Source organism: Siphateles boraxobius, unplaced genomic scaffold (assembly GCF_051911475.1).
Source record: "Siphateles boraxobius isolate OS27281-9 unplaced genomic scaffold, OSU_SipBor_1 68, whole genome shotgun sequence".
Classification (NCBI taxonomy): domain Eukaryota; kingdom Metazoa; phylum Chordata; class Actinopteri; order Cypriniformes; family Leuciscidae; genus Siphateles; species Siphateles boraxobius.
Window position 1 is genome coordinate 13495931 of NW_027509195.1, and position 27135 is coordinate 13523065.

The window sequence follows — 27135 nt, forward strand, 5'->3', positions numbered from 1 at the left end:
TAATTTTTTACATATACGTCTTATAAACTTACATTGTTTGAAAACATTGAAGAAAACAGATAGGCTCACGTTTCTAATTCTGAGTGTGTGAATTTTTGTGTAGTCCACTGGTAGTGAAGGAATTTACTTACAAATCATCTTAAAGTACAGTCAAAGGTATATTTCATGTATAAAAATGAATACCATAGGAAAATAGTAGGCCTATGCACTTGATGCAAAAATAATATATAAATAGTAAGCTATAAGTATGATGTTGAGTTTACTTGAAGAAAACTTACAAGTATAAAACTATTAAACTAGTAGTTAACTAAGAGTATACTTCAAAGTGTGCTTTCATAAACTAAAAGATTTGCTATTTAAGTAAACTGTCAGTATACATGGTTTAGTTGCAAACTGCAGTACAAATGAAAAACATAGTTGTAAACTAGTTGTGTACTCAAAGTTTATACTGTTACATTTACTTAAAAGTATATTTTATATACTAAAAAGTGGGCCAATTTTGTCCCAAGTAGCACTGAAATAGTACACAAGTATCCTACTAGATCATTGATATTACTACATAAAGTATACTTAAAATATGCTTGAACTTTTCTTAAGTATAATAAAATAAAATGAAATGGTAAATAGCGTTATAAAAAAAGAACAAAGATTGATGCAATTTGTGTTCAAATCTCTGTGATCTTGAATAAGAATGTATTTTTATACACCCAGTGCTAATTGTCACATTCCTTCCAACAATAGAGAAAGTTAAAAAAAAAATGTAAGTGAAATCTTTTAGCTGAGATTGCTGATGAGGGGAATTGCCTGGGATTCGCCACAGGTACAACAGATGATCATTTGTCTCAGATGATACACTCTGTCACAAATGGTTAAGCATTAACTGGTTTCAAGGGTGCTTCTAAATGAAGCAGACAGAATTAGAAGGGGCTTTCATTGATTGCAATCAGAGGGACTTGAGGGGAGATTGCTGGCAGTCTAAGTGGAGGAGACACTGTAGAGAAATGGTTTGGAGGGCGCTGTACTGAGAACAGCGTGCGAGTGGCACGGAGAGAAAAACAACACTGATTGTCCATAAGACGTGAGGCAGGACGCTGATGGCAGAGCTGCCGGAGGCCTGATTGAGTGATTTACGTGGCTGGCGGCCAGAGAGATGGAGGTACATGCTGGGTACAGGTGGCACGAGCCTGTGCGTGGCTCGGCACAGCGACACCTGCTGGCCATCGATGGAATTCACCATGCTTAAAACAATAGCTTAAACCAGCCTAAGCTGTACTGTTCTTAAACTGTACTTTAAGAAGATTGGAAGTAAATTCCTTCTTACCAGTGGACTACACAAAAATTCACATTCTCATAAAGAAAACAGATAGGCTTACGTTTCTAATTCTAAATCAATGTTTTCAAACAATGTAAGTTTATAAGTAAAAAATGATGTAAAACTAGCCTAAGCTGGTTTGCTGGTCTGCCAGCCTGATCAAATTTGTTTGTTGACTGGTTTTAGAGTGGTTTGTAGACTTTGCAGCTAAACACCAGCTTGGAGACCTTTAAACCAGCTTAAATTGCATCTCTTCATGTTTGGTTAGATATCTGGTTAGTTATTTTACTCTTAATTCATATTCAAATTATAAAATGGTGCATATATTGTTCAAGAATAAGACTAAGAATATGAATACTTTTTGGGCTTATACTATTGACCAATAGAAGGACTTGTGATCAGGACCTGCTCCAGCTTTGAGATGTAAGGTGGGCCAAGTGACGTTCCTGGTGGGCTGGAGTTTTACATTATTGAATTTTTTCTCCATAAAAGATTTTGTAACTTTATTTTATAACGAAATGGGCAGGTTTTAACTTATAAACACACAGGCCTCAACATTAATGAGTTTACTAGTTACTTGCCCTGCCAAAATTTTCACTGGCCCCGCCTCAAATAAAATAAATAAATAAATAGAATTTGAATAAATAATTTAAAATAAAGACAAGTAAACAGTCAGCTATAAAATAAGAACGAATGAACGAATTACAAGCAATAGCACAAATAAATACAACAACAAAGATACAGTATTCAGGTACGAAATACTATAATGTATCCTGTAATCCTATTAGCTGAAGAAGTTATTCAGTCAAGAGCAGAATTGAACAGATTTTATTTTTAATTTTATTTTGTGCTTTAACGTTAATGACACAAGACGGCAGCAGTATTATTAAGCTACTGTCACTTTAAGACCAAATGCATGCATCTTACACACATCAGATTTTTTACCCGCAACTGTTTACGTTCCTTAACTTTTTAATTTAACTCAGACTGTGCTTATGAGGATACTGGCCAAAACGGGAATTTTGATGTAATTTTATGTATATTCGTCTGTTTAAGCACGATAAGAGATAAGAAGAGAAGCCAATTTAGTTTAGTGTGTGCGCTGTGTGTTATTCGTACGCTTGAGCGGTTTCAAGCGTTTGAATGTTTATGAAGATTTGGTCACTTTCATATACTGCTTTCTAGTTTCTAAATAAAAAAAGCCTGATCTCCCTCAAAATCTGGAGCAGAATTGAACATCATACCTATTTTGCAATCGGTCGTTATTTGGCATGAGGCCAGAGTGGGCCAAGCTCCTGATTGTGGAGCCGGGCCTCCTTGTGATTGGTTTATATTTTTAAAAATGTCAGTCAAGCAAGATTCAAACGCATGACCTCCCTCTATTAAACCAAGAAATATTCCACTCATCCCCAACAGCTCAGTTGAGGCACTCTGACCCCCTATGGTTGAATTCTTCTTACGCCCCTGGTTTGGTCCAAAGTGATGGTGATTGGAGTGAAAGGAAAGCTGCTGTCACAGGCAGAGGGCTGGAGTGTAAATCTGTTGAGAGGAGCTGAGAGGTAAGGACACATGCATTAGGACAAGACAGGCTGTCCCTCCATTGGAGACAGAGAGTGATGTTCAACCATGGGAGATTGATGAGCTGTCTACTCTAGCAATTGCATAGGTCACAGGAGAAGAACGGTGTCATTCTCTCTCTCTCTCCCTGTTTTTGTCGCTCTTTATCGCGCTTCTCTCTTTATGTTCAACTACGCATCATCTTTCACACAAACCTATCTACCTGTGAGTCCCAGATGTCAAAGAGCACAGCTCCCTGGTGTGATTTTTGATGACTTGAATGGGGCCGTGGAAAGAAAACGTCTCGGTTACGTATGTAACCCTAGTTCCCTGATAGGGAACGAGACGCTGCGTCAAACGCTGCGGGAACGCCCCTGCGTTGTGCGTCATGAAGCACGTATGGAATCAGCCCAATGGAGAGATGAAACGTCATAGGCGGGTGACGTCATCGACCAGGAAACTATAAAGCACCCCAAAAACACAAGCGCATTAGCTTCTGATAGGCTTGAAGGAAGCGCTAACGGGAGTCCCGGGAGTATGGCGGAGCGACGCAGCGTCTCGTTCCCTATCAGGGAACTAGGGTTACATACGTAACCGAGACGTTCCCTTTCAAGGGAACTTCGAGCTGCGTCAAACGCTGCGGGAACGCGAATACCCACGTCGCCATAGGACCAAATGACCGTCATGTGAGACTAGCGCACAGAGGACGAGAGCACCTGTGCCCCAGGGGTAGAGCTTAAGTCTAGGTCATAGAACTTAATAAAAGTATGCGGTGAAGACCATCCAGCCGCATCACAAACATCACTCAGGGAAACCCCCGACAAAAGAGCTTTAGAAGCAGCCATACTCCTGGTAGAGTGAGCTCGGACAACCAAAGGTGAAGGCTGGCCAGCCGACTCATAAGCAAGTGAGATAGCCTCAACCACCCACTTGCTCATTCTCTGTTTAGACGCCGGACACCCTTTCCTGGGTGGCCCGAAACATACAAAAAGTTGTTCTGATTTCCTCCACAGGGCAGCTCTGTGGACATAAGCGTCTAATGCCCTAACAGGGCAGAGTGAATTAAGTTTCTCCTGGTCCGATGACATAAATGGAGGAGGACAGAAAGCCTGCAGAACCGTAGGTCTAACAATATTAGTAGGAACCTTAGGAACGTAACCTGGTCTAGGATGCAGAAAAGCTTTAACCATGCCAGGTGCAAATTCCAGGCACGAGGGTGAAACCGACAGAGCCTGCAAATCTCCGATTCTTTTTAGTGAAGAGATAGCAAGCAAAAAGATAGTCTTAAAAGTGAGAAACTTCTCGGGAACTTCTTCGATAGGTTCAAAAGGAGCTAGGGAAAGACCTTCTAATACAATGGCCAGATCCCAAGTCGGCACCCTCGTACGAACTGCTGGCCTCAGCCTCAAAGTGCCACGGAGGAAACGAGTTATAAGCGGGTGTCTCCCAAGAGAAACTCCACTGAAAGGGACGTGGTAAGCAGCTAGTGCCGCCACATACACCTTTAGTGTGGAGGGGGATAACCCTGTGGAGAAGCTCTCCTGCAGGAATTCCAGCACTGCACCCACTGGGCAGTTAACTGGGTCCTGCAGGTGTTCTCCACACCAAGAAGTGAAAAGTTTCCACTTCAAGGCATAAAGCTTCCTCGTGGATGGAGCTCTGGAGTTAAGAATGGTCTCAACAACCTCGGTTGAGAGACCGGAGTCTATGAGCTGGGCCCCCTCAGAGGCCAAGCCCACAGTTTCCACAATTCTGGGCGGGGGTGAAGTATCGTGCCCCCCGCCTGGGAGAGTAGATCCCTCCTGACCGGGAGCTCCAAAGGAGAACCGTCCAGGAGAGAAATCAGGTCCGCAAACCATACTCGGGCCGGCCAGAACGGGGCTACTAGTAGTAGACCGACCCCGTCCCGGCGGACCCTCTCCAGAACTCCTGGTAACAGAGCAATCGGGGGAAAGGCGTACAGACGTGACCTCGGCCACGGCTGCACCATAGCATCCAACCCCAGGGGGGCTGGAAGAGTGATGGAGAACCACCGATGACAATGAGTGGTCTCCTCGGAAGCGAATAGGTCCACCTCGGCGCGACCGAAACTCAACCAAAGGAGCTCCACCACCTCGGGGTGGAGTCTCCATTCCCCTGGCCTCGGCCCCTGCCTCGACAGGGAGTCTGCTACCACATTCAAATACCCAGGGAGATACATTGCTCTCAGAGATAGTAGCTTCCCTTGGGACCACAGGAGGATCTGACGGGCCAACTTGTAAAGCCGGCGAGACCGCAGGCCCCCCTGATGATTTATATAAGAGACCACCGACGTGTTGTCTGATTGAACTAACACATGATGGCCTCTCAGGTCTGTTAGGAAGTGTTTCAGAGCCTGAAACACAGCCAACATCTCTAGACAATTTATGTGCCACGAAAGATGATGATCCTGCCACAGACCTTGGGCTGGGCGACCACTCATGACCGCCCCCCACCCTGTGAGGGAAGCATCCGTCGTTAGCGTTATGCGACGACAAAGAGCCCCCAGCACAGGACCTTTGGATAGGAACCAAGTTTCTCTCCACATGACCAGAGCACGAAGGCAGCGCCGCGTGACTTTGAACGTGCGGAGCGGATTTCCCCTCGGGGAGAATCCCTTGGTCCTGAGCCACCACTGTAGCGGTCTCATGTACAACAGGCCGCAAGGTATAACGTTGGACGCTGCTGCCATCAGACCCAACAGTCTCTGAAACTGCTTGACAGTGAGTAGCTGGCCTAGCTTCACTTGTTTCACAGCTGAGAGAATCGAAGCGATGCGGGTCGGAGAGAGTCGCGCCCGCATCGATACCGAATCCCAAACGACACCCAGAAAAGTGGTCTTCTGGGAAGGAGATAATACACTTTTCTTTGCGTTCAGCCTCAACCCCAACTTTCTGATATGAGCGAGGACGACATCTCGATGCCGAACCGCCAACTGCTCGGTCTGAGCTAAAATCAACCAATCGTCGATGTAATTGAGAATACGAATGCCCTGAAGCCTCAGAGGCACTAGTGCTGCATCCATGCATTTCGTGAAAGTGCGGGGAGATAAAGCTAGGCCAAACGGAAGAACCCTGTACTGGTACGCCTCGCCCCCGAAGGCGAACCTCAGGAACTTCCTGTGTTGTGGAAGGATGGACACATGGAAGTATGCGTCCTTCAGATCTATCGTGACAAACCAGTCCTCGGACCTGATTTGAGACACGATCTGCTTGATAGTGAGCATCTTGAATTTTAGCTTCCCTACCGAGCGATTCAATATGCGCAGGTCTAAAATTGGACGCAACCCCCCATCCTTCTTTGGAACGATGAAATATCGGCTGTAATAACCTGACTCCAAACTGGGAGGAGGAACCCGTTCTATAGCCTCTTTTTGAAGGAGCGTTTTCACCTCTTGTTCCAATACCAGAGCCTGCTCGGGGCCCACCACTGTGTGCAGAACCCCTCTGAATTTTGGTGGACGACACCTGAACTGGATAGCATAACCCTTTTCTACTGTCTGCAGGACCCAATGAGATATTTTTGGAAGGCTTTTCCACTCTGCCAGAAATTCTACTAAGGGTACCAGCCTCTCGAGACTGGCCTCTGGTGTAACTTGAGCAGCAGACGCAGCGCCCTGTAACGGCGCACCGGCAGGGAACAACTGGTCTGACCGCTCTGAGACCCTCCTCAGAGGGAGCGAGCGTCCCTCTGGAAAGCGCTCGCTGGGATCGTCTGTGCCCCGGCATAAAGGCGGGGTTGGCAGAACGAGCCCCTGAGGGCACCGAGGAGGAATGGGCACCGTAAAAAGAGGTGAACACCTTTCCGCCTCGGTGGGGACCACCCTCAGCATCCTGAACGGCTTGGCGTCAGGACTTCTTCTTAGCCGAAGCCTTCTTAGCCAATATAACTGTCCTCAGATCAGTTCTACTGGGAGAAGGCTTCGGCTGAGAGTGTCGCGGCTGAGCCCACTGTCCAGCAGGGGGAGCACGAGACGCGACACTCTGCCTCTGCTGCGCTCTATGTGATGAGCTCGAAGACGGCCGGGGCTGCTCCCGCCCAGCAGCCCCAGGGACATGAACTTTAAGGGGAAGAAACTTTTTAAAAGCTGCAGTTTGTTTCTTTTCTTCTTGGAATTTATCGATAACTGAATTCACAGCATCACCAAACAACCCCATGGGAGAAAGAGGAGCATCTAAAAGAAAAGCTTTTTCTCTCTCTTTAATATTAGTCTGATTTAACCACAAATGTCTTTCTGCGGCCACCAGAGCTGCCATAGAACGACCCATTAATTTGGCCGATTCTCTGGTGGCACGCAGGGATAAATCAGCAGCCTGACGCAGTTCGCGAACTACGTCAGTACTGACCTCCTCACTCTCACTCATGTCCCTTAGCAGATCAGCCTGGTATGCCTGCAAGATTGACATAGTATGCAGACATGACGCAGCCTGACCTGCTGCCGAATATGCTTTACCCACCAAAGCCGAAGTGTTTCTTAAAGGCTTGGTGGGTAATGCCGGTGCCTTAAAAGATGATGCTGCTTCGGGGGAGAGATGGCTCGCAAGCGTCTCTTCCACACGAGGCAAAGCACCATAACCATGAGCCTTGGCTCCCATAACATTAGCGTATGTTGAAGTCTGGGGACTAAACACTCTATATGACACCGGTTTTCTCCATGATTTCGACACCTCGGTGTGGAGATCATGGAAAAACGGCAGGCACCGGCGTGGAGGCTGCACACGTGACGGCAAAAATCTCTCATCCAACTTTGATTTAGAAACAGACTCCTGTCTAGTCACTGGCCATTCAATATTAAGTTTTTCAACAGCTCTTGTTAACACCTCCATAAGCTCATCACTCTCAGGAGTGTGGGGTGGCGAATCCTCCACATCTCCCTCAACACTAACAACATCAAGTTCCTCAGAACTGGATAGCTGCAGCATTGGTGCCTCAGCCCGAGCGGAAGAAACCGCAGCGCGTGCTTCCGAACCCGGGACTGAGGCACTGGATCTCACAGGTGAAGGGAGAGATAAGGCAGAGCCCGTCTCAAACCCCGCTGTGAGATCCATCTGCGATCCCCACGATAAGCGCCGCCGCTCTGCCTCGGCAGAAGCGGGACCCGAACCGCGGGGAGCGCGCACCGAACCGCTCTCCTCAAAGAGCGATCGGCGGGAGCGGAGCGTCCTTAACGGCAAACGCTCGCAATGCTCACAGTCTGCTCCCTCGAGAGCAAACTGGGCATGCTGAACTCCCAAACAAACAACACAAAGATCATGTGTATCCCCGCTCGTTAAATAACGCGAGCAGGGAGGAACACACTTTCTAAACTGCTGTTCGTCCGCCATAATCTCTCAATATATATATATATAGGGATAAATTGTTTGTGTGGTGCAGGGTATGTAAGACAGACAATATCACACAGGGACAGATTCACATGTAGCGCGACTGAAAGCACAGAAGCTAATGCGCTTGTGTTTTTGGGGTGCTTTATAGTTTCCTGGTCGATGACGTCACCCGCCTATGACGTTTCATCTCTCCATTGGGCTGATTCCATACGTGCTTCATGACGCACAACGCAGGGGCGTTCCCGCAGCGTTTGACGCAGCTCGAAGTTCCCTTGAAAGGGAACCATAAATTAGATCTCTTTAATATACAGTATCAGTTAATGTAGGGCAAATAGAGTCTTTTGTAGAATTTCTGGATAGCAAAATAATGATTGTTTTCAAATAGGATTCTGAACATTTCTCTGTCCTTGATCAGACAAACATATAGTCTTGGCCCAAACGTGTACCATTTTTGGAGTCAGTGTTGCTGAGTTGTGCTAGTTCAGAGACTCAAACCAAGGGGTCAAGCTTTGTCTGGTTAGCACCTGCTCATAAATGCTGTAACTACACAATCGGGACCAACAAAATCTTTCTCCTTTGACAGCCATTCATTTTTGCAGGCAACATATAGTTAATATTTTCTTTTATTAGATATTTTTTAACAGATTAGGATCCCCTCACCCAATGAATAGTCTTTTCCAGGTATTACAGACCTACAGTGCCATGATTTAAAAGTTCTGCGAAGCCACAGCATTTACACATTTTGGGCAATTGACCTACAAATGGATTACTTATTGCTGTCTCTGCATATTAAGCTGTAATGCAATAATTGCCAGTTTTCCTCTGGGAAAGCATTAAGGTATTTTGTTTTGTAGGGATGCACAATATATGTATTTTCAAAACATTTCTCCATTTATTAGTGCTAACAATTTATTAACTCTGTTAAATGTCAACTTTATCAAATCTTAAATTAATATCCATTTTTCTTACTGTACATTGTAAAGTTGTAATGCCTAAATTCACTTGGAACTTTTACAATGATTGTTTTTAGTGTTTTATTTAAACAAATTCAAGACAAAATTGTATTATGATATTAAAATAAAATATCGGCTAATCATTGGGTTATCCTACTGGCCTTAATTTTAATATCGTTGCATCCCTAAAATTTTGATAAGGGAATTGTGTGTAATTTGAACATAATGATCAAGAATGCTTCTAAAAATGAGCCAACTAGGGTAAAACTGTAGAAAGTTGTAATGAGCACACGTTTGCACAAGAGAGAACAATACAGATGCAATAATGATGGGATGAAGCCAGAGGAAGAAAAGAATGCAGGAGATGAATTTGGAAATGACAGAGAAGAGCTGGTAGGAGGACGATGTGACAGAGAAGAAGCAGCTCAAAAGACTGATTTAAGATGTTATCACTAGAGTTGCGGGGAACGGGGGCCGGGGACCGTCCCACACGCCTGCCTTTCTGTCAGTGATCATATGAGGAACCAGTCAGCAATCTGATACACCAGACAGGAGAACAGAGACCGATTCTGTGCACACAGAGAGGTGATGGACTAGCAGGGCTACTCTAGCTGTTGAATAATTCTTTCTCTGTCTGTGATACAACAGGGGCGGAGGCTAAAGAAATCCACCTGGCATTCATTTGACTGTCAAGTTCTCAGATTAAAGAGAGAGTGCAGGAAGGATGGAAAGAGAAAAGAGAGAGTATAGATGGAAATGATTGGGAAACTAGCCAGTGATGGCAAGAGAGAGAATTCCTGTCAGTTCTGGTGACCTTTGACGGAGAAACTCAAGGTTTGCGAGATTGCCGTCTTTCCCTCTCCATTCCTGTCACTTTTTCCTCAGAGAGGCATGCCAAAATATGATGAAAGACTGGCGTGAGTGGCTGTGACATGACATTCGACACCGTCAACTCGAAACCCATTGCTGCTGTCACACGCACACACTGCTTCTTGGGGTAAATTGCTGTAATTTGTGTTATGCTTTTCAAAGAGAGGTGAGGAGGAGGAGGAGGGCTGCAGTTGGAGCTTTCATGCTTAAACAAGTCTATTTGACTTTAGATAAATGTGCAGGTGATTGCTTTAATCCATTTAAAGCATGCACACATCTTTCAGCTAGCGTTCCGAGCACACCGCACCATTCAGATGGTTCTTTCTCCCGAAATCAAGTAAATGGTGATATTAACATATTTTTGAGAGGTTATTTCATGTCATATCTTGTATATATTCTGTATTGTGGGAGTGATTACGGTAGAGGTATGACAAGGTGAGACACATGTTAAGCTGATGGGAATGAGAAAAAAATTATCCATGTGTGGATCTTTTGTTTTTCCACCTTGCCTCATCTTTGGCACTTCGCTCATTCATCACAGTTGACAAAGGTTCAGTGCACATCTGAACACAATATGGACACGTACACAGCACTGTACCATCATCCAAGGCCTGTCTCTCAAGAGACATTAAAGGAATTGTCCACCAAAAGGTCAAAGTTTGCTCTGTAATGAATCCCCCACTACAGAACCCATCCATAATAGCATATGGACACTTACTCATATCTGTTAATTTCATTTCCATTTGAAAAGCAGTTCGATTCGAAAAACACTGTTACACATCAAAAGAAAGAGACTGGAATCGGGCCCATCCTATTCATCTCCTTGCCTTGACAATATAGACAATGCATGCAGTATTTGCCCATTATCTGTTTCTATGATGGAACATCATGGAATACACAGCACTTACAGACCAGCGCTAATTGCCAAACTGAAAGGATTGAAAGGGAAAAATGAAATGTGGTTTAATAAGAAAATAATTATGATCAGGAGTGTGCAATCGTGAATTGACCTCATGGCAAAAAAAGGTTTTGTTTGCAATACAAAGCAGCTTCATTTATACGAATTACGGAATAAAATATTCTCTAGCTCGGCATTGTAGCACCAACAGCAGGATGTTTGACATCACAGGCTGATTTGTTTTGATCTTACCTGTCTGTGCATGTCCATTGTGCCTCAAACTGAATCCATCAGCCAGATGACATTGAGTGAGGGCTGTATAAAAGCATTATTCTGTCACAGTCCAGACACTTAATTGTGTTTCTGCTGTATCTCAAAAGACTGGACAGATCTGATAAACACTTTTAAAATAATGTGACCCCCATGTAACTGGAGCATTTAAAATCCTTGTTGTTAGTCTGTAGTTGATTTGCAGGTTACTTACCTTGGGGGTCCTTTGCTGATGATCGAACGATGAATTCTCCATCTAGTGAGAAGAAATTTTGGCTTTTGTTTTTATATATTTTTTTCATTTCGATTGTTAGTTTTCTTATCTGTGACGTCTTATAAATGAGTTGGGGTGGTACGTTTTTTTAGTTTTTTTTAAAGGATGTCTCTTATGCTAAAAAAGGATTCTTATTCTTATAATCAAAAATACAGTTAAACAGTAATATTGTGAAATTAATTTCAATTAAAAATAACTTTTACTTGAATATATTGTATAATGTTAGTTATTGCTGTGATGTGCAGTCCTCGGGTGTCACATGATACTTATGCTGTTTTGGTGCTCAAGAAACTTTTCTTATTATTATCAATGTCAAAACTGTTGTGCCGTTTGGTATTTTTGTGGAAACCGTGATAATGTTTTTCAGGATTCTTTGATAAATTGAAATTACTGTATTTAGTCCTATTTGAAACAACATTTTTTTTCTAACAATGTAAAAGTCTTCGCTTTTGATGTATTTAATGTGTTGTTGAATAAAAGTATTAATTTCTTTAAAATATATATTACTGACCCGGAACTTCTGAGTAGTAATGTCGCTGTAAAAACCTTCTGAAAGGAAGACCCATTGTCTTTAAACTATTTAAACTGCATCCTTGAAAACCTTCCTTACTTTTGACTATTAAAAGCTGCATATCTATTTAAATTTAGTGGGAGGGTCTATCCCTCCAGGCCGACCCCTCCGTCACTGTGATTGGCCCACATTTTGAAGGCGGGGCCCTGGGTACCACATGGAGATGCTGTGTATCGGTGGATGTGGGAATGAGTGAGAGCGTGGTTGAATGATGCCGGTCGAGGAGCAACACACAAAACACTGACATATTGTATTGAAAACTTAAACCGTAGATAGTGTGAAAAAAGCTAATTTATCTTATTTCATGGTGGCTAGGGCTACATTTGTAGCATGTTATTGATGCATAAGGGATAGAATTCAGATTTTAAGGACAGAGTGACAGAATTGTTGGAATAATGAGGGCGCACTTACGGAATCCGACTTTTTTCAGATTTCCTACTCCGTGTTTTTTAATTATTTTGATTGCCATTCCGTTTGTGCATTCGATTGATTTTTATGGACAAACTGAGGAAAACGCACCGCCTGGAACTGTTGTCGCTGGGTTTCTTTTTCCTCTGGAAGACAAATGCAAAATATCAAACTTGCCTGGACTTAAAACAGTTCTGACAGGGGAAAACTCGTCGGATTTCTCTCTTGAATATCTGGACAACACAGGATTCGTTTTAAAAACCACCAAAACTTTTGACGTGAGGTCCAAATCTAGCTATACGTTGATCGCGCGGTTGCCGCGCTGCAATAAAATAGCAGAAGAAGTGGCGGTTAAAATCGAGATACTTGATAAAAACGACAATGCACGACTATTTAACGAAACAACTGACATATTAGATATTCTTACCGATGTTAAAAGCCGAGTTAGGAAGCCAAGAGCCGTTTCTGAAGCAGTATCCTACACCGTTACAGTTTCCGAAGATGTGAAAGTCGGAGACTTGATCTTTACGGTACCGGACCAGAAGTTCGAGATGAAGTGGTTCGAGGTGGTTTCGGACGGACACTCACCGGTTCAGATAGAAAGAGACTTGGGACGAGTGTACTTAGCGCATCGTTTGATGTCAACTGCCGAGGTCATGGTTAAAATCCACAACATGAGAGGTATGTTCATAGTCTTTTAAAATTCACAGTTTATGCGTTACTTGATGTTGTTTAGGGATAGCGCACCCAAAAATGCAAATTATTTCATCATTCACTTAGCACAATGCTGTTCAAGACCATGACTTTCTCTTCACACAAAATGACATGTGAGACTCCGGTCACCATTCACTTTCATTGCACCTTTTTCATACAATGAAATTGAATGGTGACTGAGATTGTCTTTTTGCCTGACGTGTCATTTTAGTAGCCTAATGACAGAATTTGCATTTTAGGTGAACTGTTCCTTTAAGTTTGCATTCGATTTGAAAACTGTGCACGACCATGTCCAAGGAGAGCGCATCGTCCTGGACCATCGACATTTCTATCTTTAAGAGGGTTATTTGCTTTTTCACTGCCCCTAACAGCTTTACGGAAGAAAACCCTCATTCAATAGGCATAGGCTACAACATTCAAAGGAATGCGTCATAATGAGTTTTTAATTGATGGGATGCTGCATATGTGGTTTTTATTGTAATGGTGTGGTAGGCCTACATCTCATAACTCCGCTTGAATTATTGTGAAACAGATACATTAGGACATGTTGGCTGAACTCAAATGAGATCACTTTGTATCATTAAGTAACTGGGTTCAAGTGAACATAAATGTTATGGAGAAAGTCTTCTAATTATGACTAAGAGCTTAGCTTAAGTGGTTGAGGTCATGCAGGTCCTATTTCGCTAATCAGAGCTCTAAAAGCAAACCTTTATTCAATGTTTGTTTGGGGTAATTAGTAATATTTATTCACCTGGAAGTCACCAGACAGCACATGTGGTCTCAAATACCTTTGCTGGGGCAGATGTGTAGTTGACGTTGGGGGATATAAATGTTTGCTTTTGCAAGCAAAGGTCCCAGTCCATCACCTGAGTACACCATTGGGATTGTTTGTGATTCTGATTGAGGTCATCTCTGTGATTGTTTGACAAAGTGAATTCAGAAATTGGATGAATATGCCTCTTGACATGTTTACTGAAATTGCTCCTCTGAAAAAAAATGGTGCCATGTGTTCCCTTGAAAAGAGAAAATATGTAGTATGTACATATCTGTAAAGTTTTACAAATCCTTTAATGAATGTCTTGTCTATTGTAATGATCTCACATCTACTGATTGGAGAATTAGCTACAGGATAATTTAAGTTGGGATCAGAGCTTGTAGCTCTATCATCAACAGGGAACAGAACACATGTGGCTTTTTAAAATGAAACAAGAGGTTTTTCCTACACTTAAGAATCTATGTATCATCTGCCTAACATATGTCTAGACTATGGGTGTGCAGTATGACAAAAGTCTTATTTATAAGAGTTATTTTATTTCTTGTATACATGATGATATCGATATTTTTGCTGGAAAAACTACACTCTTAAATTTAAAGGTTCCTAAATGGGGGTTTTACAGTGATGTATAACTTTTTTGTGTGTAAATTGTATATATTAAATAAACATGTTGCATGGTTTGTTGTTTTTAAAGATAATTTGGTGAAAGATGGGCTACTTCATCTCATTTGATTATTTTCACGTATTTCTTAATTCTAGCAGTCCTGTCCTGTAATTCACAGATTTGATTTGATTCCGATTCATAAGCTATTGAGTAGATTTCGATTCCATTAGGAATCTTTTTGTTATACGGTCCATTTTGCAATGTATCAGACTGATTTAAACTGGTAATTTGTCTTTTAGAGCTATTTGCATATTTTTGATTCACTAAAAAAACGTTTCATAAGAGTCATTTGTTTCGTGGTTGTGGGACTACACTTATTTGCGTTTTTGCAATGCTCTGTCCATTTTTGTCATTTCACCGACAAAAATACAGTCTGGGCTGCATTTTCTAATATCCTAGTCTGGTCTACAAAGACCAGAACAGGTTTTGTTTTAGCCTCTCTGTCATTTCAACACTGCCCTCTATTTAAAACACTACAACACAGTGAAGTGTCCTCTCCACTCTTCTGTGAAAATTCAGCACAATGGAAACACAGTCCTGTTGGCAGTAGAAGAGCCTTGTGTCTCATTTTTGGAGGCAGTTTGAAGGACTTTCTCTCTCCAAGCACTTATATGGTGAAGTCAAGCCAATGCAGGGTCTTCTGGGAGACAATTATTTTTGAATCCATTGTGAAGCCTCATGCTTGCTAACACAGTCCGTTTGAGTGCTTTTGGGATGCCACTGTTTGTTTTGTCCCGTTTATGTGCAAAGTTTGGATGAGAAAGTCCCGTCTGTGTTATCAGAGTGAATACACACTCACTCATAGTCCCTGTAGTCTTTGATATCTGACTCAAAATGTTGCTTCTCCAGGTAACAACTGCACCGTTGGATAGATGCAGACCTGATTTATGCCAGACATTTTTCATTTGAGATTTTCCCTTTTTTTGTCGTAATTTGGATTGAAATGTAAATAGCAGTTTATTTGTTCTTGTTGCCAGCGTCTTTGCAAAAACAAGATATTAGCATGCACAAAAAAATGAGGGCTGTCCTGTATCGATTTATTTGTGGTTCTATTTTCCCTGTTCTTGATTCTTTTGACATTTTGTGTGTGTTTGCTATAAACATTTTATCCGTCTATCCTATTCAGTTTCCTTGGAATCAAACCCATGACTTTGGCATAGCTTCATAATCTAACAGGAGCACTATATGCCTTATATCTGAAATATATTATTGGCCTTTCACATTTGTATAACGGCAGTACTGGATGAGAGACACCAGTATGGTTGACTCACCCCAATGTCACTTGCCATTTAATCAAGAAGTCACTCATAGCAGAGAGGCTTAACAGTTTGTCCTGCACAATTAGCATTAGCATTACTATGCAGCGCACACAGTCGGGACCGCGGGGCAGCTTTCTAATCCTCATAAAGACCATCCCTCTGGTGCCTTCATTGGCTTGGTAAACACTGATAATGGTTTGCGTGCTGTACGCTTTCTTCTCTTTTCCAGCCTTAAAGAATCCATACACTCATGAAAGTTTAAAAAAACCTCACGAAGAACAACTTTATCTGTTTCTGAACGCTGTATAGTCTGCTTGAGGAGCTTGTCTGGAGCAGAGGTGGGTCAAAAAGAGGAAGCAAGGGTGAATGATTGGGTGCATGTTTGAAAAAGTGACAGTCTTAAGTCAGCTGGTGTTTACTTTGAGTGCACTGCAGAGTGCAGATAGACATTTTAATGCATGTACGTGTATGTAATTACTAATTAGATAACTTTTCTCAAGTAAGTAATTGCAAATTTACACCATAGCATTCGGGACATTCTATCGCAAGTGCTCCAACAATTGTAATTTTGTTTTTGTTTTTGAGTAATTACCTCTGTGTATTTATACTGCAAAACTACCAGCTTTTTAAAAATTATTTTACTTGGTTTAACCACAGTGGCCATCTTTGTGTCATGGCCCACTACATACAGTATGAACATTTTGCACGTTCTTGTTCTTTAAACTTATGTCCAAAGTTCCACTTAATTTACATTTATAGGTTTAAATTATAATGGGAAGGATTCAAGTTTCCCTCATTTTTTAATTTTAAAAATATGACGATTGATGATTGTGATTTGTGTAGAAAAACTTATACACATTGGAAAAAGAAACTCTGGAAGAGCATATTTTCATGGTGTAACATATATGTTATGGATGGCAAACTATGTTGTCAGGTCACTGCTACTACTACTATTGTTTCTCTTATGTTGCCAGCAACTCTCAATTAAAAATGAATGATGTTCAGCCACTTTGCCACTGCAAGTTATTGTGAATGCTGGTGTCTAATGACTGTGTATTATTAATGAACCTCAACCATCAGTACATGAAGTTTCCATCCGGCTTCCATTAGACATTTTCACCCTCGGTCACCTCATGCATGTCAATAAAAGCAAATCAAAAAGGGGCCAGCAAAGTGCAAGGGCATAGATCGGTAACCTTGCATTCACAGTGATATTCACAGCTCTGAGGCAGTAGAGTTTCGTGGCTTCCCTTTGGCTCAAGACCCATTATATTCCAATCGTCCTTCTCCCTCAGAGCTCAGAAATGTTGAGTGTTCTTTAGTTGTAATTAGGGGCAGCTTGCCCTTTTGTCACACGTGCACTTGATTTGTTCTGAGTATCGCCTCTTCTATCACACACTAGCCTAGCTCAAGCTCTTTGCACACCCAGGTCAGGTCCAAAGTCTGAAAAAATCAACACATAAAATGTATATGTGTGTGTATATATATATATATATATGTAGGCAAAATATGTGTCTTATGCTCACCAAGGCTGTATTTATATGATAAAAATTTAAATGAAAAATAATATTGTAAAATATTATTATAATTTAATAAAATACTACTAGTTTAATATATTTTACAATGTAATTTATTGCTGTGATAGCAAAGCAATTTTTTTTAGCATCCGGTCTTCAGTGTCGCATAATCCTTCTGAAATTATTATAATATGCTGAATTGGTGACCAAAAACTTAATATTTCTGTGGAAACCGTTACATTTATTTTTTCAGGATTAATGTATAAAAAAGTTGAAGAACAGCATTCACTTTGAAATACAAATCTTTTACAGCATTATCATTTTCTTTACGGTCACTTTTGATCAATTTAATGCAACCTTGATGAATAAAAGTATTAATTTATTAAAAAAAGAGAAATAATAATGTGTGTGTATATATAATTAAATAGTGAATATATGCACCACAAGTAATATGACCAAAAAAAGGAGGAATTGTATATTAAAGCAGCAAGTTGGGATACACTTTAGTGTGAATCTTGCGGAGTAGTGTGAACCAGAGAGTCCTGGTAAATGGCAGGTTGTTAATTTGGTGCTCACAAGAATTGAGCCATGAACCATCACCCTTGAAAAGCACTTAACCCCAGGTTACTCCAGTGGGATTGTTCCTGTAATAAGCCCATGACAAATTATTGGAACAATAAACAATATGAAATGGAGTGTTATTTGTTATTATATGTGATATTCAGAATGAGAAATAGGAACATTGCAGACGGTTGTGATGGCCGCCCTGGGCAGGTGATTAGGGATGTCACTCATTAGTCATCTAAAGAGATGCTCACTTAGGCATGCTGTCAGTTTGAGGAGGTTTGTTTATCTGTAGTGGTCCATTAATTACTTCTACACCACTTATGCACTGACAATAAATCCACAAGAGAACAATGACCTACTCTCCTCCCCTGCCAGACACCTTTTAACTAAATATAACTCTTTAAATATTTCATCGATCACCTTGTCATCAGATCATAATTCTGGGTAAAGTTTTCTTTGTGGAATCTTCTTGTCCCCTGTGCCCTTCAGTGACCCATTCAACCGGCAGAAGGAATTCAAATGCTCAGAGGCATCTCAGACCACCCGTTTCTCACCCGTTCGTTTGGTTTGTACAATTAGTCCTTTCCCCATCTGCTGTGGTTAGCCTAAGGACCTGACCATGATCCCCTGCTCTACAGAGAGGGACTATTATAGCAATGTGCACAGGAGATTTCACCCTGCGCTGAGTTATTCTGAAGATCACACATTGTGCGTGGGGTGATGGGTGTTTGTTTGAGACAAAGCCATTTTAATTGTGCCTTTAAATTCATGCTGTTGCGAGTGTGTGTGTGTGTGTGTAAGAAGTTCAGAGACCGCTGCAGGATAAACTATTGTGACGAAGCCAAAGCTTTACAGAATGATCTTTTTAGGTTGTAAATGAAGCCCTGGAGAGCCGTCTGGGTCAGTTTGAATCAGTGTTACTGAGGGCTGTACAGGGCTGGTGAGAAAGGAGGATTTGTGTGTATTTTGAGTGCTGTTGCACCACGCATGTGTTTATGTGGTTTTTGGCGTGTGAGATCACCCGTTAGTAAAGTCAAAACTGTCAGTTATTGTCAAGTCTGCTACTGAAGGACAGAAGAGTATTTTTTGTTAAGGATGGGTGGTATGCATGCTACAAGTAGCTTTAGCTACATCATGGCAACAGGATATTCATGATATAATAATATTTACTGGACAAAAGTATGGCAATCATTTAATTTATTTATGTAAATGTATTTATTATATTATTTTTTATTTATACATTTACATATATTTGTATTTTTTATTAATATATATATATATATATATATATATATATATATATATATATATATATATATATATAGTAGAATAAATAAAAATTAAGTAAATATACTGTACATGAAGACTTCCTTAAAAAAGCTGCTAAATGCCACCTCCGTCAAAAATTCGATGATATTGAGCGAATGCTGTCCGCACATAGTATATCTTTATCAAATACTTTTGCTTCAATTTAACTTTCGCTTCCATTATATTTATATGTTAGTTTGATAACACTTTATAATAAAGACTAATTAGTTAACATTGGTTAATGTATTACTAACATGCACTAACAATGAGCCATACATATGCTACAGTATTTATTAATCTTTGCTAATGTTAGTTAATACAAATACAGCTGTTCTCTGTCTATGTTGTACTCTATTGCTAAGTTTCTCTGCTTGTTATTTGTTTTGTTTTTGATCTCTCTGTACCCTGTCTTCAGAGTTAATTGAGCTTCATGCTAGCATGGCAGGCCGCCTGTCCATTGTGCTATAATAGTTTATTGACAGGATATGTAGAGTGGCCCAGAGCTATGGTGTTTTTTAATGATGAATCAGGGCAAGGTCGTCAGAAACCCCCGTCCTCTCGCCCAGCGGTAAACTGCACCAAGCCTCAGCCACACGGGGCTCCTGTTTCAGCCTCAGTTTTTGATCTTAATTGTTAAATTGGTCACGCTGACTTGGATTTATTTTAATTCCTGGAAAAGAACGCTGTCACTCCTCTTCCCTCCCTCCCTTTCGGAAATCCCTCACTTTCAAGGCAAAAGAAATTGCTTTTCAAGTACATTCAATTTAAACCTTCCACTGTGGGATTTCAGTCACAAATTTATTTATCAAAGCTGACGATCAGAGTTTCAGCTGATTGAACTGATATCAGTAAGCTGGGGGCTTCTGCCAATGAGAGGTTTTGATTCGTCTTTCAATCTAGCTGGACACTCTTCCATTAAGAGATCAATGAGAACGAACTGTTCCCTTTTGTGTGGAAAGTGCAGCCACTGGAAAGAATTGCACAGTGCTTATCATTGTGTAATAGCCCTTGGAAATATAAGGTGAGGTGTTTGCCATTGTGATTGTCCACCTGAGAATAGTGAAGCTTTTTTGTTTTTTACCACTTTTATTTAGACCATGTTTCCATATCAGTCACTACTGTCGACGCAACGTCTCCCGTTTCCTCCTTCAGGGAACGAGGGTTACATTAGTAGGCTAACCGAGACGTTTCTCAACTGGTGGTTTGTGAGATCGTAATATAAAATAATATAAATCAAAAAAAGAAGTGAAATAAAATTCCGAAGTCAATAAAAAATTAATAAATGCAATGAAACTTTAATAAAATTATTAAAACATGTATAGATTTAAAAATTTTATAATAGAGAATTTTCTGATCTTATTAAAATAATTAAATTAGCTTTAATTATTTGCAATAACAATGTTAAGGACTTATTTATTATGTTCATTGAAATGGTAACTATATTTAGTTTTTTTTAGAGCTTTAGGGGGTATTTATAACATTTTAAGTCAGATGGGTTCAGCCAAGAGAAATGTTGGTGACTCAATGAGCCCTGCACTCAGTCTAGAAACAATCTTCGTTATTCCATGGCATAAAGTTGATTTGAAAAGTATGCAGATAGTTTGTTAACGTCATTTGACAGTTAGAGCCATTAACATGAAAATTGTATCTGCCGACCAGTTTGTGTGCCAAGCATTTCGATACAGTTTGTGGCATCAGCATGTTTTCTTCCTGTATTCTCTTCCTTTGTACGGTGGAAAATGAGAGCTCTCCAAAGCCCTGACACACAGTAATTATGTGAACTCTGTTTGCGGCGAGCATCTGTCTCTCTCTCTCTCTCTCTCTCTCTCTCTCTCTCTCTCTCTCTCTCTCTCTCTCTCTCTCTCTCTCTCTCTCCCTCTCCCTCTCCCTCTCCCTCTCTCTCTCTCTCTCTCTCTCTATCTTCTCTCTATCTCTCTACAGTTTGCCTGCGTCTGCTGAATCTTGGCAACTGTCTGATGTCACCGATAGCACACAAGCTGAATGCAACCCATGGAAAAAGGACCCATTGCAAAAATTGTTAAAGGCATAGTTCACTCAAAAATGAAAATTCTGTCATTATTTTCTCAATTAAGCTGTTATTTATTTAAAATGTTCCTCTCAGACTGGACAGAAATAAGGGTGAGTAACTAATAAGACCCGCAACCTTACAGAGGTCAAACGGTTTGGAGAATAAATGGATGGATAATAATGACAGAATGTTAATTTTTGGATGAACTGTCACTTTAAGTACACGGAGACTTAATTAGATCATTAATTATGTTCAAGCTTGGGTTGCATTTGGTCTTGAGACCTGGTGGCATAGAATTATCCCGATCTGTATTCCTCTCTTTCTTTCTGTCCCAGTACTGTGACCCAAATATGCAGCATGTTGTGAATGAACACCTGGGCCTGCGAGGCTTTTAGCCCACAACTGGAGGAACACCTGCGCCACACGCGTGCACACTCCAGTCTCCAGGAGTCCGACACCAGCTGTTCCTGGTTTGTGCTCTTGGAGCAAAGCTAGTGGGAGCGAGTAGCTGTAGGTGCCGTGCTGGTTGTCAGAGGAGACAGATCATTTTGATGAGGCGAACACATCAACATGTGTTGGAACATTCATGAGCCAATGAACTATGATGGGAAATCAATATTATGTAAGCAATCACGTAGTCGAAAAGCTCTCGTGTTACTGTCGATTTCATACGGGGCTGTGGCTCAGTCCTAGATCATCATTTGCATATTGCTTTGCAGCTCCCTCTTTTGAAATGCCAACTTCAGAGAGCGAAAATAAACGTACAAAAAGAGGGACTCGTTTAAAGATTCAAAAGATGCAGAAATCAATTAAGCAAATACGCAATGATTTATTAGGTCTGTACACTGCAGAAAATCAACAAACAAACACAGTTTAAGATTTTGCATTCAATGGACTATTTGCACGGAGCGTTCTTTAAAACTTCCATAAGCAAGCTGGAAATATCACTTGCTGGTGTGTTGGTATCCTCAATGTCCTGAGGTAGCTTTAACAGCATAAATATTTTAATACTTAGTTTATAATCAGAATATAGTCACTTAAATAGTCAGACCTTGCATTCATTTAGTTATTCAAATGTAAGACGACAAAAAAAGACGTGTTCCTCAGCAAAATTCGATCATCATTCACTTTCGTTTGAAAACGTCAACACACTGTAAAAATTAAAGATTTAGTGTGTACTTTAGTAAGATTTATTGAACAAAACTGGAGTTTTCATAAGTGTGCCGAAATCAGACTTTTGTGAATACTTGTTACTTCACCTTGACAAAGTTTATTTTTAAACCTATAGTGTTTTTATAATATTAATTGGTATATATTTATAGTTTTTGGTCATCAAAATTAAAAATAACATTTAAAGTGCTGAAAAAAATGTTGCGTGTGCGACTGTGCGTGTCCAATTACAGGCATCGCGTTTCTTATTCCATGGTTCACATTAGCTTCAGGTCTTTATTGCAATCAATAAAACTGCTTTATTGGGAAATTAAGTGTGATTACGGCATTAAAATATAAATACAACATTAAGAAGTCAACCATTGATGGTTTTGTGTGGATGTACAGTAAGTACAGAATGTTCACCGAAATGCCCGAGCTGGCTTATCTAAACCAGGAAGTAACTGTGCATATGGTCCATTGGAGTCCGTCCTGGAGATGTCTGCAAATTGACTAGTCTCGTGAAATAAACACATACCCTACAGCACTTATGCTCGGCCCCATGGGTATAGTTTTCTAGAATTATTGCTCACTTGTTGAGTTGTGACTCAAAAGGCATAATTTATTCAATTTCACATGACAAGTTTGTGAAATGGATAATTGACTACATGAATCTTAGTAAAAAATTACATTGTGGGGGTAAATAAAGGCTCATGCAGGATTTTAAGGGGCAACCTATTGATTGCATACAGTTTTTTGTATTCCTGGGATTCGGTTGTTGTTGTTTTTTCCTTTTTTGTCATTATAGCAGATTGAGAAGAAGATGAAGAAACAGAAGTCAGTCAGTCACTCCATGCGAGATCGGCTTTTGCCTTATGATATATTAATTTATTTTAAAGTCATAAAACCAAATTCGACTACATATAATAATTAAATAATCTTTAGAGTAATTTTATAAAGGTAGAAGGTGTTCTTAAAAAACATGTCATGTCATCCTAAATTCCAGTGTATTAAAACGGCTGTCGTCAGGGGGCGCTGCAGCACCCTCAACACCCCTAGTTCCCGTGGCCATGCGTAAGCCAGTAAGAGCTGTGCATGTAAACCCAATTCCTCTGGCCTCAAGAAGCGCTAGCGACTGACGCTAGTGGCTATGGTCACGCTCGGCTTCCCAGCGGGAGACCCCGGTTAAAATCCCATGATTTACTCACCCTGAAGCCATCCTAGGTGTATATGACATTCTTATTTCAGACGAATACAATCGAACGCCCTGCAACACGATGGCGCGACTCGCTACGACAAGATCTGGGACACAATTGGATGGGGCTCGCCCAGGACCGACAGACCTGGGCAGATCTTTGTGGTCTGCGCTGACCATCTTTGGCTGGCGAAGACAGACCGATTCTGGATTCTGGATTCTGGACAATCGAAGTTATATTAAAAAATGTCCTGGGTCTTCCAAGCGTTATAATGGGTGTCAATGGGTATCGTATGTTTTTTTTGGAAGTCCATCAAAGCGCATCTATCCGTGATAAAAGTGCTCGAAACAGCTCAGAGGGGTTAATAAAGGTCTTCTAAAGTGAAGCGATGCTTTCGTGTAAGAAGAATATCCATATTTAAAACTTCATGGACTAAAATAACTAGCTTCCAGCAGACGGCCGTACGCAAGTCGACTTACGCAGTCCTTTAAGTGGCCCAAAAGAGGTGCCGGTACTCTATTATTATTATTTTTTTTTTTGTTGCTGACTCCCCTCCTCCCCTGAGGTAACAACAACTATATTGAAGGGGTTTTATATATATATATATACTGAGCTACTGAACATAAAGAAAATGTGCAAAATGGTATTGAAAACATTTTGAACAAAATGTAGGCTACATAAAATAAATTATAAAACATAATAACCATAGAACAGTAGAACATAAACATGAGTCTTGCTATGGTTCATTCATTTCTTTACCCGTTTCACACACCCTCTCCGGACCACGTTGAGTTGACACCATGATTGACACATGGACACTTATAATCGGATTGACGGCTCGATCGGACTAAAAAACCCTCATGTAAACGCCTTAATCGATCCGATTGAGCTCAATCCGAATGACATTTCGATCGGATTGAAAGGGGTGGTTTATCCCTTATGTAATCCGATCGAGGGAACATGTAAACACTTGATTGAAAACCGAAACTGAAAGGACTGCACATGTGCAATGACGTTAAATAAACATAATGAGTATACGCGCGGAACGAGCTGTTTTTCCTGTTAAATAAAGTGTCATATTAATAAGCTTCCCATCATTCTAAAATTCTCATTTTACTCGCGCGTATGTGAAGTGAGGCAGGACATCGTCCCACCAGTCCTTGTTGTGGATTCTCATCCACTGACGCCTGGTTTTGGCTGCGGGGAGGGGCATTTTCTCTTCGTGATCAGAACGGCAAAACGGTTAATATGCTCTAAATTATGACCAGAGACGAATTAATATTATGTCTGCTGTTTAAAACAAATAAAGAACCAATAGTGGAGAATATTTATGCGCGAACAGCGGAAACTCTGTATATTCGTGCAGTTTGTGCATGTCAAAAAATCAGATCCGATTTGAAACTTGTGACATATAAACGCGCACATCAACCCGATTACTTTATTTATCATTCATGTAAACACCTTGTTCAGATTCATCAATCGTATTGATTTCATTCCGATTGTGTCCATGTAAACGTAGCTACTGACAGCGGCAAAAGCGACGCATGCTCTTTTCACTTGTAAAACTCAAGTGTGTATGGGTAATGTAGTCTCTGCTCTCGGTGGGACGAATTAGGAAGCGTGCATTGTGAAGGGCGCTCTGAAAAGCGACAGCGCAGCCAAAGGATTAAAACAGATGTGCAAATGAGCGTACCGGTACGCTAAAAGCACATTCTGGGCGCACGGAGAGGTGGCGGTACGCTCGAGAGCTATATTTGGAAGTGGCGGTACTGAGTACCGGCGCGTACCGGCCCACTTAAAGCACTGGACTTACGCCAAAAGAGTATTCATTTTTGGGTGAACTATCCCTTTAAGTGGGGTTGTGTGCTTTTACAAAACCACAGAGCTTAAAACTTTAAAGCCACTTTCTCTGTTTCTTTCACAAAACAGATGTTTCTCCCATCATCTCTCCATAATGGAGTGCTAACAACAGCATCCCACTACCATCAGCTCATGAAATCTGCCCAGCAAAGACAGGAAGAGGTGCCCTAACCAGAACATTATGCCAGTCTGGTCAGCATGCTAACATTTTATGTGCACCCATTCTCTGGCACGTCCCGCGGAGCCAGATTGCATAACCAGGATGTGATTGGAAACATGAAAGCTGCATTGTGTTGCCCTGAGCCATGTCAGATTCAACACCGCGTCCAGACGACAGTCAGAACCAAAAGCTCCACCAGAAATGAGGGCAACACGTCCACAAGGCATTTCCATACCCACAGGCAAATATCGCGCAACAGAAACGTAACCAAAGGCTCTTCCTAACTATATCATGCCGTCTTGCTACTTTTGGCTGCCTAATTTCTCTATTTGATGCTGTTGTTACATCATTTTACAATCCAGCACCTTAGCAGAATGAATTAATTATTAAATGTTTGATCTCATGTATTTTTTATTATCTTAAACAACATGCTCCAGCTTACTGGTAGAAAACAAAACACTGAAGACCAACAGCATTCTGTCTCAATTTAAGTGGCTTTATGTCAGCAGATTCTGTGGCTCTTTTTTCCAATAAAAAGGTGCTGATTCTTTATAAGTTCTGAAAACATATTTAACATCCAAAGTAATTAATTGCAATCTTTGATACCACATCCTGGTCAGAAATTATATCGAATAAAATTGCATCGGTCTTGCTACACTGATTTGTTGCTTCTAAAACTTGGTTCCAGGTCGGGCACCACCACCCTTTCGTTGGAAACATGTATGAACATATTTTGCACTGAGCAGATGCGATTTCAAAGATTAATGGATGTGACTACAGGGGTCTGTTTTGTGTGAGTCTTATAGGCTATTTAAGATTGCTGTTCACCACACAGGGTATTAAGGCTTCAGCTGCAGCTTGTGGAGTGTTTGTTGATTTATGAACAGGCAGAGGAAACTCAGTTAAACAGAAGGTCCCGTTAATGAGCAGACTGTGTGAAGTTTTAACCGTCTTCCGCCCTGGCTTAGAATATCAGGAAAGGTTCTGTCCTCACTTTAGCTTCACAGGAGTTTCCCGTGACCTATCTTCCTTTTGTGTTGCCCAAGCTAGAGGCTATATAGCGTAGCGCGGCTTCTCTAAAGCCTTTAACTCTGTGACTGGACCAGCAGGTTTTCTTTCGTAGCCCTGATAAAGTGAGAGAGAAGGAAAGCAGTCACAGGAGATAGAACTTTTCTAGAATTTTTGGCCTTTCACTTTTAGGGATGTCCCGATACCACTTTTTCACTACCGATACCGATGCCGCAGCTTTGGCTATTTGCGATACTGATATTAATCCGATATTTTTATTTTATTCTATTTTATTCTTGAACTAATACTAGGCCTATTAAAATATATGGAAGCACTTTGCTCAATTAGCAACCTAAAAACATCTCACTCAAATGGAGAACAAATACTTCTCCAGTATATAGTCCACAACAACAGTTGATTATGAAAGACTGCACCCTTTATTCAAACACTACAAAAAAAATAAAAAATACAGGC

At 41.0% G+C, this 27135-nt stretch overlaps 1 protein-coding gene across 2 annotated transcripts in view; it reads left to right on the top strand.

Moving 5' to 3' along the window:
- The first annotated feature begins 12247 nt into the window (after window positions 1-12247).
- LOC143723014 (neural-cadherin) overlaps window positions 12248-27135 on the top strand; it is a 121235-nt gene continuing 106347 nt past the window's right edge. For both annotated transcript variants that reach the window (XM_077214958.1, XM_077214959.1), the window contains exon 1: window positions 12248-13136. In XM_077214958.1, coding sequence (XP_077071073.1) covers window positions 12443-13136 — 694 coding nt within the window. In that variant the 5' untranslated portion in view covers window positions 12248-12442. The remainder of the gene's footprint in view (window positions 13137-27135) is intronic.